Below are 18,762 nucleotides of genomic sequence, written 5' to 3'. Positions count from 1 at the left end.
ACCTGGACAGTTACTAGAGCCTCCTCACTGGTCTTGCTACCTTCATTCTCTCTTTCTTCATTCCAATCCACCTTCCACAAGTGCTGACAAGAGTTCTAAAAAAATACATTTGATCCTGTCACTCCCTTGATTAAATAAAAGCCCAAAGGTCCCCCACAGCATCCAGTGTCAGATCCAAATCTCCCAGCATGTGATCAAAGGGCTTTTACAATCTGGTTCCAGCTCATCTGTCTGGCTTTAACTTCTGCCACTCCAAGACCCACATGCTGTGGTGTGGCCACCCTTGGCCTCCACATGCTAAGCTGTTTTCTCCAGCTTTGAAGGCCTTTCTCATCCTCCTCCAACTCCTATGCATCTTTCAAACCCAGGTCAAATGTCACCTTCTGGAAGCTTTCTCGAACTGTCCCCACTGAACTTAACTTTTGTTTTTATTTTATGATATTTGATACATACTGAGGAATGCAATTAATACATTATTCCTTGGTACTTTGTTCATAACACTGGGATAACACACGTTCCAGTATCCTTTTGGTCCATCTCACTAAACTGTGAGCTCCTGGGGAGGCAAGAGCCCATCTGGCAACCACACACGGTGGGGCTTACAATCTATGACCAATAAGAGCTCGTGGAATTAATTTCTGGATCCAGCTCTATCATCAAATTGTTACCTGATGTGGACAATTCACTTACCTTCTCTTTGACTATTTCCTCATCTGCGCACAATGGAGACAGCAACCCACCCTCCCAAGCCGAGGAAAGAGACAAAACACTTTGAAACCTCCACGTCCCATACCAATGCAAAGCACAGCCTACGACAGCTTCGACCACCATCCCTGGCACTCTCTGAGAAACAGACCCCTGATGACCCTTTCTCTTAGACATCCTGAGCAAAATCTGATGAGAATGTTACCCATACAAGCCAAAGAATGTCCTTACTGCGAAGGGCAATCAATGTCTGCCTCAAGTTGTAAATGCCAAGTTGGTATTAAGCCATACACAATCCTAGAACTTTGAACAGCCATTTTCCAAATAAAATGTAAAAAGAGTAGGAGGTAACTCATGCTTCACTCATTAAGAGTGAGGAGCTGCTCTCCAGCCCGTGACTCCCAGCTGTCCTGAGTAAGGAATGGGTCTAGCTGATGCGTCCGAGTGCTCTCAGGGCCCTGTGGTCTCTGCTGCACCCTCCCCCAGCGATGACACACAAACCTTTCTTGTTCTCTAAGTGGCATTCTGTGCCATCCTCAGCCGATCAGCCTCCCGACCTTGTTTACCAACAGCCCTTTACATGGCTCCAATCCCTTCCCCCTCAAAAACACGTCCCCTACCTAAACACAAATAAAACCCCACAGTGACGCCAAATTCACAATTTCTATTAAGAATGCAGAGCAGTCTAGTTTTGTGCCCTCACTCTCCCCACCACTACCCCCCAAAAAGATCATCCAGCTACTTAGAAGTCACTCCGTCAAATGATGTTAATAAAATGTTTAGGTAAATAGAATAATTTTCTGCTTAAGATTTTTTTTTAACAGAAAATGGGTTTAAATACTTCTGTCAATCCAGACGGCAAGTTTTGTTTCCAGTCAACCCAGATGAAACTAGAAGAAGAGATGGCATGGTTCAAAGGATTTCACCAAATCCACTGGCAATGCCAACCAGGAGCACCGTGGCTGGAGACTGGATATGCATGGACAGCATATACCACGGGGACTGCAAAAAGAGTCAGAATTTTAACTGCAATTTGTGGAGTATTCTTCCCCAAGCAAAATTATTTCTTAAAAATCAGAATTTATAATGCACTTCTGTTCCAAGTTAATGACTTTAAAACCATGCAACAATCAAAACCACTCGCCCTTCCTGAGAGGAATCCACGTGACCCGGCCCCTGTCACACCAGGGCTGAGGCCACAAGCAGACTGCAACCCAGGGCTGCTAACTCAGCAAGACTGCCTCATCTTTTCCATTTACTAGGAAAGTCATACAGACACAGAGGAGGAAGTACGTCAAATATGTAATGGCAATACTTGGGGCTGAAAAGCCACTTCAATCGCTTATAAAAATACAATCTGTTTGGCAACTTACACCTACTATGTTTAATGGTTGACATGTTCCTGAATGGACAGCTCAGATATCTCAGGCTCCTGCCAGAATGAAACTGAAGACACTAGAAACCCCAGCACATGCTACAACACTGGCAAAAGCTATGTCATAGGATCCAATTTTAAGTGCCAGGATTTCTAACCATGTCAAAGGTGATTTAATAGCAAACATTTACAAGAGCAAGAGAACAAATTCTCAGTCAAACACCTGTCAAACATACACACCAAATTTTAGCTACAACTTAAGCAACCTAAGGAAGTATTATCAAGTTCTTTGATCTGCATGAAATTTTCTGGTGATGTGAATAAATTCTTTATTTTCTTATTTAAATTATAAATATCAAGCTACAAGTCTCATCCCTATCTCCATTATAAAAAAATTTTTAAAGCACCTGCTATAGACACCTGAGCATCTCCATAAAAAATGCACAGAACAGTTAGCCCAAAGGAAGAACAGGTAAAAGTCAACGAGGCAACGCACCACATTTAAACTTGGGTAATACTAGGCAGGACATCTGAGAATGGAAAACGGGCTTCGCTCACAGTGTAAAACAAGGCCCACTACCCTCGGTAGGAACGTATACATTCTTAAAGGGACTCTTAACAGCTAGGACAGGGTGCTACTTACTTCCTCATTAAATAGTTTGCTAGTTTCTTTTTTGATTGGGTCTATAAGCTGGACTTGGCCTGCGGAAAAGCCCACTAGGAGAGAGACACTTTCTGCTGTGGCTGTTAGGTGGTTGAAGTCATGACAAGTAGGCTGTGTTCCTTTGTATATCCTTTTATCTATTGGTTTACTCAAGTCAGCAGCCTGGAGGAGAAAGAGAAAAATACACACGGTAAACAGCACATTGAGATGAGAAATCTAAGTTACACTATTTTATACTCCATTATGATGTTCAATCTTAAAAATAAAAAGTATTAAAATATTTTTGCGGTTTTTAGAATTTTATAAAAGCACTTTCACATACCTCAGCCAATCTGATATTGTTTGACTACCCATAATATGTTTATAACTGTTACTCTCGTAACTTATTCTTCTTCAAGTATATTTAACAAAGACTCCTGGACTTCAGGAGGAAAAATCCTTGAGATACCAAATTCAGTATTTGCGAAATGCATTCCGAGCGCTTTCTAACAAAGTTAACTTTAACCACATAAAAGCTCGGCTTTCAAATACAGCTACAGCACCTAAATGCTCATCGGTGAGTTCACCTGCAGCCCAGTCATTCTCAAAGCGTGGTCCCCAGACCAGCGGTAGCAGCAGCAGCATCACCTGGAAACTCAAGAGATGCAAATTCTCAAGGCCCACACCACACCAAATGAATCAAACTACAGGGGGCAGGCAGGGTAGACCCAGCAAACTGTAGTTAAAACAGTCTTCCAGGTGATTCTGACACCTACCCAGGCTGAGAACCACTACTATGGCCAGCTGTACACAGGCAGTGACTCCTGTACTGGGTCACATTCTCTCTTCTGCATCAGCTTCCAAGTAACTCTCACTCGTCGAGCCCGTACCCCAAGTCTGGTACATGCATCATCTTTAATCCTTACAATGATCCTTCAAAATAGATAGTATTTCCCCCATTTTACAGATGAGAAAACAAGTTTAGGGAAGTTAAATAACTCAGCCGAGGTCACCATACCTACCTAGTAAGTGGAAGGACTGCATTTGGAACACAGGTCGGTTTTACCATAAAGGGGATGGGGAGGAAACACACCACACACACTCCAAATTCTGACTCCTGACTTGGGCTAAATGTGATTTTTCAAAGTGCCTCACCCCTTTTAAAGCAAGATCTTCTCTTCATGAGAAACCTTCTGTGCAATCCAAAATGCTGGGCTGTTATTGTTGAAATAAAGGAAACCCAACCCCTCCCACTGTCATTTGAAAATCACAGGTGGAGACAACTGAACACATCCTTTAAAACACCCACTTTGGCCCTGCGTGCAGTTCCTGGGTTCACAGCTCTGGTTCTCTACGGACCATCCCCAGGGTTAGGTTCTGAAGATTTTTTTCTTCCAAAGAGACCTGTGACACTGCACTGAGAATTCTAGATTTTTCAGATAACAAATACTGTGTAAAAAAAGAGGACCTCAAGGGCCTCCCTGGTGGCGCAGTGGTTGAGAGTCCACCTGCCGATGCAGGGGACACGGGTTCGTGCCCCGGTCAGGGAAGGTACCACATGCCGTGGAGCGGCTGGGCCCGTGAGCCATGGCTGCTGAGCCTGCGCGTCCGGAGCCTGTGCTCCGCAACGGGAGAGGCCACAACAGTGAGAGGCCTGCGTACCGCAAAAAAAAAAAAGAGGACCTCAAAATGACAGGCTCAAAATCTGAGCATTTGGCAGTCTGGACCTGAGTGGCACAAGTGACCCTGGGAGCCCTGGCAAAGGAATGAAGATTCATGCCATGTGGACACTCTCCCTGCCTCACCTCAGTTAAAATGGGGATGAGAATCCGTTCTACCAACTTCATGGTACTGTCTGGAGGATGAAATAAGAGAACATATACACGAAAGAGCCTTGAAAAGTGTAATATATAGTATGATGCAAAACAAAAGGAAGTCCTGACTTTGGAGCAAGGAGAAAAGGGACAGTGGGCAAGGAAGTGGGTGCTCAGCAGAAGTCGGATGCCAGAGACAGGAGCCCCTTCACTGCTGACAGTCTGCCTGGAGGGAAGCAGCTCCTGGGCTGGGCCCTAAGGGCAGGGAAAGAGAAGTCTAGGCTAAGGGAACAACACAGCAAACGATCTCAGTGCAAGGAAACAACAGCAAAAGTAAAAATGCTCAAAATATAAGATAGAGTCAAAAATCAAATTTGAAATATGAACAACTAAATCATTATATGATCTCTATATCGGCGTATGTTAACTCGAGACTTTTTCTTTTTAGTTTGCTTAAGCAACTACCCCGTGGACTTCCCTGGTGGTGCAGTGGTTAAGAATCCACCTGCCAATGCAGGGGACACGGGTTCGAACCCTGGTCCAGGAAGATCCCACATGTGGCGCCACAACTACTGAGCCTGCGCTCTAGAGCCCGTGAGCCACAACTACTGAGCCTGTGTGCCACAAATACTGAAGCCCATGCACCTAGAGCCTGTGCTCCACAACAAGAGAAGCCACCGCTATGAGAAGCCCGCGCACTGCAACCAAGAGTAGCCCCTGCTCACCGCAACTAGAGAAAGACCTCGCGCAGCAACAAAGACCCAACGCAGCCAAAAATAATAATAATAAATTTATATTAAAAAAAGAAACTACCCTGTGAAAGAATATACATAAAATTATGCACCAAAATATAAAAATCAATTCAAAGGCAAACCAAACATTAATAGAGAGAACAAATATAACTTAAACGAGCAAAAGAAATACAATGATTCTCAGAACAACAGAGAAAGTTTAAAGCACCAATTTTTCCAAGTATTGCTACTAGTTTTAAACTTATGGATCCCTTACAATAACAATGTTAGCCTCAGTTCTTGGTATATTTCTCTCACATTCCTGCCCCCTAATATGGAACTTTACTGAAAAGACGTCATTTGTCACAGATGTCATTGGATCACACAGGAACACACATCTAAAGTATTTTAAATGCCAACTGAAAGACAATTTTTACTCTTGAATCATGTATCTATTCCAAAAACGTCCTGTTACTAATTTGCTTAACAGTTTCTCCCTAGATCATTGCTCTCAAGGTGTACCAGACCATGAACAGTCTGCTAGCCTGCAGTCAAAATTAAGTACACACACACACGCACACACGCACACACGCGCACACACGCGCACACACGCACGCACGTGCACACGCACACACGCACACACAAAGTACACAGATTGAGAACACACATTGAGAAACTTTTACGGCAATGTGACAGAGTGATTTTATACCTGTTGAATCCAATAATAAAAAATTCAAGTTTGCATTCTCCATGTCTTTTTCAGGTTTTCTAGTAATCCTTTTATTTTACAAAAGTATCAGCCCAGATAGACCGGAAATTTTAAGAATTGGTCTTTCAGTACTGGTGGGAGAAACACTGTCCTAGAAGGCATAAAAGTAGACCTAGGCCCAAGGAACACAAAAATATCTCTTACCTAAGGTCACTCCTTCCCCCACAAACCCCCAATGGCCCTGATGGCACTACAAGAGCAGAACGTTAGCCAAGCAACATGCCACTTACACCCAGCAAGACCTACTGTGAGCCCTGTAGTGACTGCGAGGGGTGTACCCACAGGAAGTTATTCTTCCGAGAAGCCTGGGGACTCCCCCAGCGGTGCCTGGGCTTTTTGGAGCCCGACCCCAGGTGCAGGGAAAGGTGGGTCCACCAGTGCCTGCCTTCATTTCTAACAGCACCGTCACCTCCAGCTCATCTCGTCCTCTTTCCTCTTACAGCCAATCACCGAGTCCTGTCTCTTTTTCCATTGCTGTGCCGCTGTCTTCTTTCCTCTTCCTCCTCCTCCTATTTTCCTAGGAGGTGGGGTGGGGGTGTGCCACTGGGAATCCTGAACCCACCCCCCTTTCAGTAGCTGTAACAACGACCTGAGCCAGCCACTCCTTCCCCGTGGGGTCGTCAGCCCCCTGACAGATGGCTTCCCAGGTCAAGGCAGTCTGGTAGGAGGAGAAAGAGCCCAGACTTTGGAACCAGGCAGGCCTGGGTTCAAACCTCGCCTTCCCTCTTGGTAGCTAGGTGGCCTTGGCCAAGGTGCTTGTCACCTCTCCCAGAGCCGCAGAGAACAAAGTCCCCTAGCTCCACTGCAGGGTCACGGAAAGGCCCGCAGGTAATGGATATAAAGCACAGAGCACGCATCAGCACTCTAACGGGAGCTACCATTATTAATTTATCCCTGTCACATCCTACCTGGGGGCAAATGTCTCAGTGGCTTCCTAATTTCCATCACATCAGAATAGGACAACTCCCAAGCAGTCCTGCCCTTCGTGGCTGGGCCCCATCCGTCTCCCCAACAGCAACAGCAACAGCAACTTCTGTCCGCTGAACACTTTCTATGCACCAGGACGTTCACACTTACCATCTCGTTTAATCTCACAGTCTGCCCCTCAGAGTCGGCACTAATACCATCCATGTTTTACGGCTGAGGAACCTGGGAAGGAGTTAAGGGGTCGAGGGCCATGTCCCACCACTCCACCTTGTTCTACCGTCCGACCTGTCCTCGCCCCCAACCAGGTGTGTTGAGTCTGGTGCAGGCAGACGTCCTCTCTTCCTGGCTTCATTAAGTCGCCCCCTTGGTTGGGAGAGTCTCCTCTGCCCCTGTTCCCAGGAGTATTACCCATCAGTCCAAGTCCCGCCACCTCCAGCAAGCATTTTCCCAACTACCGTTTCCTGAGCTGGCTCCTTTATCACAATTCTCAAGTACTTAGTTCGTTGCACAAAATTTAGTATTTAATCACTTACGTGATCACAGTATTGTTTTATGTCTGTTATCATCAATTAGAATTACGACTAAAATTACAACAGAAACTTCCTTAAAAAGCAGAACGTCTTTATTAGGCAGTTACTATTGTTATTCCACAAAACTACTTCTGTTTCTCAGCTTTCTGGTAAATCCTGCATAGACAGGCTACAGATACTTTGGTATTTTTTTAGTGCTTTTGCATCCTAATTATTGCCAATTATCTAAATTCTTAAATGTGAATTTATAGCAGAACCAATTTATTTAAAAGTCTTACCAATTTTAAGAATTGACAAGAATTTTAAGAACTGGTAAGAATATCTGGTTATTCAGCCCCAACAGAGTATCCAGTTTGTCACAAATGCTCAATATCTGTTTAACAAATGAAACTGCGATTGTTCCAAACTTTTCAATTTTTCAATTAAATTTCATCATTATGTTCATTAGTTTCTGCATAAGGAGTTATGATTACAATTAATTTGTCAGTGTCTCATTCTCAACAGAAAAAATTTAAATGATGGTTTAAAAATTCCTACTACAGAAACAGAGCTGGTTAACCAAAATCCTGTCAATAAGTACAAACTTTAAAAAGTCATGTTTCTTTTTTCCTTGGACTTTTGATCCTTAAAATCCCTGGAATTCTCTTCATGACAATACTGTCAAGACATGAAGTCAGCTCGGTGGGTTTAGCATGGAATTAACGAACATTTATCACAAAGGTCTGCAAAAGAAACCAAGCTGCTGCAGCCCACACCTTCACCCCAGATCCCTGCCCGGCCCCAGGGAATGCTGGGGAGCCGACAGGAACATGGAGGAGGGACTGAACCAGCAGGGAATGGGCTCCCACAGGCGCCCAGTCACAGCCATTCCAGGAGCTCAGAGAAGGCACACGGTGGGCCCGGGCCGAGCCCTTGTCATGGGAACCTGCTTCTTGATACTCTTGAGTGCCCAGAAGCATTTGATGTGATGTGGAAAATAATCTCAGAAAGACCTCTTCTGAAAAATGTATGCCAGATGATGGTATGTGGGAAGCATGTAGGTACTAAAGGGGGGCTTTATTTTCCCTAAATGTCACATTCTCCCTCCCCTTTAGAGAATCACCTCAGAAAGAACCGTCTCACAGAACTTGCCAGAAGAGACTCCTTTTACTGGTCTAGCTAAAAGCTGCCCAATGTCCACCCAGACCAGAAGCTCACCCCGTCTACACCAGAAATCACTCTCTTCCCTCCGCAGCCCCTCTCCCGAGCTTTAAGCCTGTCGCCTTGGCTGGGTCCCCCGCCTGGCGCCCCCCATGCCAGCTCAGAGCCCTGCCAGCAGCCTGTCCTCCTCCAGGCCCCCTCCTAGCCTAGGGGCAGATTACGGGTTTAGCACCAGGCTCCTTCCACCCATTTCTACACACCTGCCGCTCTTCCCCCACACTTGCCAGATTAATCCTCATAGAGACTCAGGTCACTCTCCCACTCCAAGCCTCCTCGGCTCTGCCGGCCGTACCGACGGCTAAACTGCTTAGCTGGCATCCACAGGCCTTCCTCTACAGGCCTCACCATCCCCTGCCCCTTCACACACACTACCCGCAAGGGCAGCACGTGTTCACACGCTGCCTGCGCCCTCTGCACCTTCCTGCCTTTCATTTCCCCCTTCACTTATAATACTCCCTTCCCCCTCCCCCCTCCATCACACAAATGCTGCTCACTGCAGCGCCAGTGTCATTTCCTCCTGATCTCACCCTGGGAGGCAGGCTTTCACTGGGCCTCCACTGAGTGCCTATCCCCATGTGCCACATTTATTAGCGGTAATATGTGAACTGTACTCCATATATTGTGAAAGGCCTTTCAGAAACAACAAAAAAGTCAGGAGGCTGCTCAGTCACTGACTGCCTGCATGGATTAACCCAAAATAGCAGGAGCAGCTCCAGTGGCATCAAAGGTCTCCATTATGCCATTTGAAAATCAAAAGAGAACTGCTGTAGTGCTTTCTATTACCGTTCCTTTTGACCACATCTCAGACAACCAAAACAGGAGCCAGAAGTGGACAGGGGATTACTTCCCAGTGCCCCAGAAGATCACCGAGTTGGAAAGAGGAGGAACACCTGGAGTCCTATCTCAAGACCTGGGATCCAAACCAAACCACATTATAAAGACTGTTCCACAGTTTTTCCTGGGGGAGACTTTTAACCTAGTCAGGCTTGGGGTTTCTAATGCCTGCGAGGGATTTGTCCACAGCCTGGGGCTGGACCACACCTAGCTGGTCATCCTGGGGAAACACCTCCCGGTCACAAGAGTGAATGAAATGAGACTCAGACCACTCTGAGCTGTTATATTTGCTTTGTGAACAAAGATCAATGTACTATTTAATACAAATATTCTTCAGCACAGTGGAAAATAACCTGGGGCTGTCATGACCAAAATACCAAACAGTGATTTTCAAACATCTTCACTGCCCAGGTGAGCAGTTTAAAACTCAGGTAAGAGTCAGTTGTAAGGCACTGCACAGATGCTGATTCCACAGTCCAAGCCACCTGCCCTTGAAGTAGACACAAAACCAGGCTAATCTTGTGAAATAGCCCCATAACTCATCTTTCTCAGAGTTTCTTCAGTTCAATAGTTACATTCAAGATATCTGCATAATTGGCATTAATGGTATTTAGAGTCTAACACATTAAAAAAAGAGATATCAGGGGTATTAGGAAGTCAGGTTTGGGATAACTTATCCCAGTAGGAAAAAAAAAGGTCACTCAACTGTACCATTCCAGCGTTTCAAAAAGGCCAGAAGCATGTCTGTCTTACTCGCCACTCTACCTCCAATGCCTGCTAAAGCTCCCGACACACAGAAGACGTTGTTAAGTATCTGCCGTAGAAATGAAACAATTCCGAAAACAGGAAAGAAAAGTAAAGTGATGGGAACCAGAAGAAACTCAGAGCCAGACATATATATAAAAGCAAATATATAATCCTTCTGCTGACCAAAAGCCTAACTAACAACTAATGCCTTCCTGGGCACCCATCTATGAAAGAAAACAACCTCCCTTAGCAAATACCGGAAAGTCACTTGACGGTTTACAGAGCACCCTCAAGAGGGTGCACCCTCAAGCATCAATTCTTCTGACCATCATTACGAACCTGTGCACATAAGAACTATGGCCACTCCCATTTTATAAACAGAGAAACAGAATCAGCTGTCAAGCAGCAGCAAGTGGTGGAGCTGAGGCCTCTACATTCCAGCCCCTGTGCTCCTTCTACTGCATCATGGTGCTATGACAGGAAGTTGACAAGATAACACCAGAGGTAGCACTTGGTCTAAAATTCTGTTACTGTGTGACTCCAGGCTCCTACGCTTGCTGAAGTGGCAATCGAATACTCCAGCCTTGCTCAGTGTGGCCCAGATTCCAGACCCACCTTCTCAACGCATTTGCCTTGCAGGGCCGTTTTCTTAAAATGGAGATAATCCCAAGCATAATACCTGACACTTAAAAGGCACTTTAGAAAAGTTAGTGAAAACTCACATTTCTCCTTTTGAATACATAAGGACTTGCTGCTTATCAGAGAGGCTTTGAAAATCCTCATCATTCGTTAATACTTTCAAAGAAATCTAAATAAGGAAAAACAGGGATATTTCTTTCTGCCCTAAATTTCCTGGAGAAAAACAGCAGAAGCCAAGTTGAGAGCATGTTTTCCTTCCAATATAATTTTCCAAAACAAGACAGTACCTTTCCTTCCTTAGTCTCTATTCCTCCTTCATTGTCAGACATACTAGCACATGCCCACACTTGCACTGGCACACCAGACCCACTCCCTTTACTGAAAACAACTGTCAGTCGTCTGCCAGCAGTCTTCTGCCAGTCCTGACCCCCGAATGAGCACCCAGCGCTCACATTCCAGAGCTCCTCTCCTGTGCACGACAGCAGCAGCGAGGCCAGGAGAAGTGGGGCAGGGAACTCCATGCCAGGAGAGAGAAGGGACGAACAATGCCATCCACCATCAGAATACAGGCAAATGACAAGACGTAAAATGCGAGGGGCGCCACCTTTAGGTCATTCCAAAATGGGAAGAGATGCATAGTCACAAAATGCATAAAATGTGTTCATTCACAGCTACGATCTGTGGAATTGCGTACTGTTCACCAAAGAAATACTTCTCACAGGAGCCAGAGAAGGCTCCTCCTTTGGAACTCTGTTTGGGGCGGGGTGGGAGCAGCCACCCAGAGGAAGCAGGGCTGAGATTATGTGAAGCGTCTTCTTCTCCCCTGGCCCAGCACTGTCAGTCAAGTGTCTGCTGAAATAATAAACTTCTGTTGTTATCACATGCCATTTTTTCCCAAGGCAGTCTGTCACTTAAAAACTGTTAGCTATGTAAACTCTACTCCTCTTCCCCCAGAGTGATTTTTCAAAAATGAACTTGATAAGCTACTAAACTGCAACATCTTCGCCATCTCTTCGTTTTCTTATGTTGCACTCCACATTCAGGTTAAGGCTCTTATCACAATGCGAAACGCTACAAATGGTTGTCCTGGTGCTTCATTTAGGCTAATGAAATACTGATTTCTTCGTTAAAGAAAAACTATGAATAAAAATTAGATAAAATCAATTTGCACACATTCTAACACCAGATCTCACCCCATTAAAATGCTGACATATTCAAATGACCTATTTTTATTAAACCCTTCTGTTAAATATGCATAGACATATGCATTCCTATTCCCAAGGGAATACCAACATCTCAAGTGGAAGAAAAGGCAAGAGGCTTTCGTTTCTGCAAAAGATACTCATTTCAAATTCTTAGAAAATAGGTATTTTTAAAGTTTCCCCTAAAAGGGGTGGGGGTGGGGAGAAATTCTGTGACCTTCTAAAAGTGCTGTGACAACACTGGTAAAGTAAAGACCACTCCAAGACAGTGAGTAGTTCCTGTATGCTGCTTAGCTGCTATCCCACTGCCTTCCTGGCATTTATATGCCCACGAGCTTCGTATGTTTGGCACGGCACACAGATGATTTTTCAATTTTCTCAATCAAGGTGCTGAGCAACACAAGCAGCGCTCTGCAGAGGAGATCCCGTTCGAAGGGGGAAATGCCCTGAATCTCCAAGTGTGTAGAGGCCCTGCAATTTTCTGACACTCATTTCCTTACCCTACATTGAAACTGAGGCCCAGGGAGGGGTGGTGATCTGCCCAAGGTTGCACAGACCTTAGAACTGTGCTTTCAGTCACATCAAGTTGCTACCTTTTCAATCACCCAACTTCAAGTGGAACAATGAACTACTGAATCTGTAACATATGAAATTTCAAAACATGGCACTGATGGGTACCAGTAATTTTACACCAAATGACAGTACTCTGGAACCAGTACATTGCTGGGTTTTCAAATAGGAAGCAAGAGAGCCAGAGAGCACATCAAACTTATCTTACAATGAAAGGAGACCAGCCACTAAAATTGACGGCCAAAACACTGGATTTGGCCTCTGTAATTCAAATAGTTATTTTCTGATCCAGCCAGGCCTCAGGTGAAGAAAGCAGACTCAATTCAATGACAGTTACAGAGAGCTGACCGATTTCTAAATACTACTATGCAGAAAAGCTTTGCTCTTTCCTTCATCTAAAGTTTTATAGTATCACTGGAACTACTGTTCACTTGGCACTTCTGCTGTTTGTCATGTCTTATCTCCCCAGCTAAATTTTGGGGGGACATAACTGTCTTATAGGCTACCTCAATGACAGCCACTCAGACATTTCTGATGTTTCTTCCCCTACCAGATTAAAAACGCCTTTTGAGGCACCTGAAATGTACCATGCACTGGTACAGCACTAGTAATGCAATAGCAGCCAGTTAAGACTAGCACACACACGGATGTGGAGGGGCAGGCCTGACCTAACTGTGACGGGAGTGTGAACTGGCCAGCCTTCATGCAGAGCAATTCGCCAGCACGGAGCAAAAGCCTCCTTTCCTTTAAACACAAATTCAACTCCTAGGAATCTGTCCTTAGAAAATATTTTCCAAGTGTGTAATCTATCTGTAATAGCCCAGAGCTGGCCCAACACAAATGCCCATCCACAGTAGGCTAGGTGAACAGCAGGCTATACATGGAATACTACCCATGGAAGACATGCACTGAGAAAAAACATGGACAAACCTCAAAAAATAATCTTGAGTGAAAGAAGCCAGATATAAAAGAAGCATAGCATATACTAAATAATTGTACTTATATAAAGTTCAAAAATAAGGAAAACTCATGTGATGCTGGAAGTGAGGACGGTGGCTACCCCTTCAGGAGTGTGGGAAGGGGTCACAGGGAGGCTCCAGGTGGCTAGGAATGCTGTTTCTTAACCTGGGGTTGGTTCTACTTTGTGAAAAACTAATAGAACTTTACATTTATACACATTTCTGTTTGGATGCTATCCTTAAGTTAAAAAATAATTTTGGGCTTCCCTGGTGGCGCAGTGGTTGAGAGTCCGCCTGCCGATGCAGGGGACACGAGTTCATGTCCCGGTCCGGGAGGATCCCACATGCCGCGGAGCGGCTGGGCCCGTGAGCCATGGCCGCTGAGCCTGCGCGTCCGGAGCCTGTGCTCCGCAACGGGAGAAGCCACAACAGTGAGAGGCCCACGTACCGCAAAAAATAAATAAATAAATAAATAATTTTAATGATCAAACACACATACAAAGACAGTCAACTCAGCTTTGTTTCTAACAAAACATTATTAACATCTTATGTGTTTGAAAAATGAAATGGGTAAATATATCATGCAGCCATTTAAAATGAAGACATTTACTTACCAGCAAAGAAGGATGTTATATGGTATAGCATTAAGTGAAAAATGCAACAATAAAAAAATAGGATTCAAAAGATTAAAAGAGTTATAAAGAAATCTTAAAACTGTATTCATACTGTAATCATATTGTTAGCAATAAGAGTACATTGTTACTCTTTTATTTTGGCTGTGCCGTGCGGCATGCAGGATCTCAGTTCCCTGCCCAGGGATCGAACCCGTGCCCGCTGCGCTGGGAGCATAGAGTCTTAACCACTGCACCATCAGGGAAGTCCCAGTATATTGTCATTCTCAATGTCTTGTAGAATAAAACAAAAAATCAATTATGTGCATGTCATTAGGAATTCAGATTTTCCACATAAGATGTATTAAATGTATAGAAGCAATGAGCAAATGACAAGAGGAGATCCTAGTGCCCAGACTGTGTCACGAGTGCTATTTTCCAAAGCCATCAAGGCTCCTATATACTTGATACCAGGTATGGGGCAGGAAGTGCACAAGATGAATCTGGAACATCTTTCTGTACCGCTGAGCAAGAAAGCTATCAAAGACTACTGAAGTTGTGTCCAAAAGATTCAGGGGCTGGACTTCCCTGGTGGTGCAGTGGTTAAGAATCTGCGCTTCTACTGCAGGGGGCGTTAGTTCGATCCCTGGTCGGGGAAGATCCCACATGCCGCACAGTGTGGCCAAAAAAAAAGACTCAGGGGGCAAAGCAGAGGGACTATCATTGGTCAATGATGGGACAATTTACACATAAAAACAATACTACAGAATTATCATGGAATAAAATAAGAATCTGAGTTCACACTAATATCAATAAATGGGGAGGAAAAAAAGCTTTCCCCTACAGTAGACTAACACCTAATAAATGTAGAAGGAAAAAATAATGGAGTTTGAAAATCACCATTTTATAACCATCACAGTAATACAGTAATAACCAATTCAGCCAAAAATCATCAATGGATGCTAAAACTAGTGGATAAAGGTCTGAGGAGAAAAACGGTATTTATGTAGTCCCAAAGTATCCCTTCACAAATTACATACCAATTACAAAGAGAAAAGTGGAACTTGACCATGGATTAATTTAGCAAACACAACCTTAGTCAATGTTCACATCACCACTGTGACCAGAACAAAGCAGCGTCCTGTGTCTCCTGACCTGCTGCTCCAAGAAAGACACAACAGTGGTTCTGTGGTGCCCCCCCAACTGTAGACTATGAATCTAATCACAAAAATATCAGACAAATCTAAACTGAGAGATTCTACAAAATAACTGGTCTGAACTCTTCAAGACATCAAGGTCGTGAAAACAAAGAAGAAACTACTGAACACTGAATGAGACTAAAGAGCCTGCAACTACCTGTAGTCTGTGAACCTGGACTGGCTCCCAAACCAGGGGAAAATGGTTCTTAAAGGACAGCATGGAGGTAACTAGTGAAATTTTAATGTGAACTGCAGATCAGATCAGTTATATTTAGATTCTGATAAATGTACAGGACTGGGGTTATGTAAGAGAAAATCTTGTTCTTAGGAAATAGAAACTGAGGTTTATATGAATAAATGGACATGATGTCTACAAATTACTCTTAAATGATTTGTATTATATATGTACATACATACACATGGAGGGAAGGGAGGAGGAATGGAGGAGAAGAGGGGGAGGGAAAACACAAATGATAAAACAAATAGGCAAATTTTAAATAATTAGTCCATCTGAGGGTTCTTTGTACTATGATTGTCATTTTCTGTAAGTGAAATTACAACCAACTAATTTTTTATTAAAAAGAGATTTAAGAGGCATGGACACTAACTGCAATGTGTGGTCCTTGCTTGGAAACAAATTTAAACAAACCAATTACAAAATTAATTTGAATAAACTGATTATGAAACAACACTTACTTGTGGCAGTGGTTACATGAATCTACACGTGGGATAACACCGCATGGAATATACAGACACACACACACACACACACACACACACACGATCCTAGTGAAATCCAAATGCGCTCTGCAGACTTCACCAATGTCAATTTCCTGGTTTTGCTATTATACTACAGTTACGCAAACTATTACCTTCTGGGGGAAACTAGGTGACGGGTACATGGGACCTCCTTGCACATTTTTTGCCAGTTCCCATGAATCTTTATTTCAAATTAAAAAATAAATAAAATAATTAAAAGATCCTTATGTATCAAGAAACCAACTGTAAAAAATATTTATGAATCTGTCAAAGAACAGACTTTGATCGAATGTAAATTTTTTACATGTGAAAATATGGTTTTATTTCTCCAGTCTATGAATTGTAGAAAAAGTACAGAAGAAAACAGATGATGTTTGGGGTTTGCTTTAAAATAATGCAGTAAGGGTGAGATAATAGATGAAATGAGACTAGCCATATGTCGACAACTGGTGAAGCCGGGAGACATTCTCTCTACTTCTGTGTAAGTAAATTTTCCGTAATTAAAAAAGTTTCATTCCGTTTGAGATGTATATGTTTGCAAAGAGAATAATTTGAAAAGATATTCAGTAAAGTATTAAAAGTGGTTACTAAAGGGGAGGGTAGTACTTAGATGACCATTTTTTGCCTATCTTAATTTCTAACTTTTCCTCAATAATTATATATTACTTGTGTAATTTTTTAAATAGAAAAAGAAGAAAACACAGGCCAAAAAACCAACTGAAACTATTTGAAAATTATTCTGGTAGTTTAAAAGCATGTCATGGCCTAGCAGAGAGTCACAGGAAAATACATGCCTTGTGAACAAACAGTAAAATTCACCATAAAATGAAGCCTACGGTTACACGAAGTAAATGTATGAGCAGGGATGATATATCGCCAAGAGGTGATGATATATTTTGAACTGGCCAAATCATAAGTTTCACACCAATTACGACTGCTGGTGTCTGTTAATAATATTTCTGTGGCACCAGTGATGTCACTCAATGAGATGAGACAGGACAGGAAAATTCTTTAAAGAAGCCAACCATTCAGGGGACAGATAAGGAGGCGGTGGCTGGTTCTATTGTTTCACTCTTCAAATAGTACTACAGTGTGAGAAGCATTCACTGTGTGCTCCTAATTTGCTACAGTGGCAAATACAGATAACTTTTCCCAGAGTCCTGTTTGGGAAATTCAATCTGTTCCAAGTTTACTTCCCAATTTTGCCTCCAATGTAGGTCTAAAATTGAATCCCCATCTTTCTCACAAGAATTGAGCTGCAAATTTATCGTCAATCCCATGATTTTCTAGAGATTCTAGGCCCTAAATTATCCTCAATCCAGAAGAAATAGCTAAAAGGGTTACACAGTAGAATTTCTCCTTTGGTATTCGGCAATATTTTAACATTTAAAATCTGGAGGCCTGAAATAAAAATATTAGGCTCAAGAGGGACAGTATTGTATTTGTACTCTCCATGGGGACAGTACTGCATTTTAAATGTAGGTTAGCAGGCCAACCAGCTGAATAAGCAGTTTCAAACTGAAGCCTGAAATCAACCATAATCCAAAAGGTAGCACTTGGCGACAATCGCACATCTGCTTCACTCTAAGCACTTATCATTCATCATCTCACATAATAAAACATACATAATTTAAAACTTGCAACTACTAGCTTAAAGAGTTAAATATGAAGCTATTCACAAAGAAGTGGACTGAAGAAGCAACTCATTTATTTCCCAGCATGAATAATTCTGTAACATATCTCTATAGACAGTGGTCTTATGCGAACATAGGTAACCTAAGTCTCCCATTCACGGAATCAGAAAACAGACAAACAGCTGGAGCGGAGCTTTAAAAAAGTCACATTTGCTCTCAAGATGTTACAACTTAAGACCGAGGAAGTAAATTGTCTAAAATCACAAAATCAATTCATACCGCAGCTGAACGTGGAGCTCTATAACTCAGGAAAAGCACTAGAGAAGCCTAACCCAACGCCCTCATTTCCGTCTCCTTTCCTTTCACCTGTGGTCTTCTTGCTTCTACATCAGACGTAATAACTAGCTGTCAGAACTTGAAATTACATTATTTATAACATAGAGTGAAGAAATACACAAGACTTCTCAAAACTCATTAAGCTTAGCATAACCAAATGACGCTCATTTAGTTGGCACCAAGTTCCAACTGCTGCGAGCCTTCTCCAGGCTGAGAAGGGAGGAGGGAGAAAGGGAGCTGCTTGCCTCTTGATAAGTCAAAGCTCTGGAGCTGCTGTGTCCTGAGCAACTAAGGCCAATACCCACTCCCACAGCTCTTTCCAAAGCCCCTGACTGTCTTCCAGAAAATCTCCCCTCTGCAGCCAGGTCAGATGCCCACTAATAAAATTCTGGCCAGCAGGGATGTACCCAAATTTTGTATGCAAATACAAGAAGGATGGCAGAAATAGGCAGCAATTTTAAGCTAGGCTGCATAGACACTGAAAGCTAAGAAATGCAGGCCAGGAGCTCAGCTTGGTGGTACCCATGGTTATGACAAAGGCTGAGGCTCCAAATACCAGCAGGCCCAATAAGCAGCAT

The 18,762-nt window shown here is 43.3% G+C and overlaps 1 protein-coding gene across 14 annotated transcripts in view; it reads right to left on the bottom strand.

The window, feature by feature from the left end:
* WDR20 (WD repeat domain 20) overlaps positions 1–18,762 on the bottom strand; it is a 64,562-nt gene that overhangs the window by 21,404 nt on the left and 24,396 nt on the right. For 8 of the 14 annotated variants that reach the window (XR_009563202.1, XR_009563201.1, XR_009563203.2 and 5 more), the window contains exon 2: positions 2,724–2,906. The exons of 2 other annotated variants lie outside the window; for them this stretch is intronic. Coding sequence is in view for 4 of the 12 variants with exons in the window: in XM_030883330.2 (XP_030739190.1) it covers positions 2,724–2,906 (183 nt within the window). In the remaining 8 variants the exon portion in view is untranslated. Of the gene's footprint in view, positions 1–2; positions 465–1,546; positions 1,708–2,723; positions 2,907–18,762 lie in introns of those variants that run through there. 4 more of the 14 variants (XR_004045009.2, XM_030883328.2, XM_060295303.1 and 1 more) reach the window with 4 other exon arrangements.

Source organism: Globicephala melas, chromosome 2 (assembly GCF_963455315.2).
Source record: "Globicephala melas chromosome 2, mGloMel1.2, whole genome shotgun sequence".
In the NCBI taxonomy this organism is placed as follows: domain Eukaryota; kingdom Metazoa; phylum Chordata; class Mammalia; order Artiodactyla; family Delphinidae; genus Globicephala; species Globicephala melas.
The sequence above is the reverse complement of the archived record's forward strand: the minus strand, read 5'-3'. Positions and strand labels throughout refer to the sequence as shown.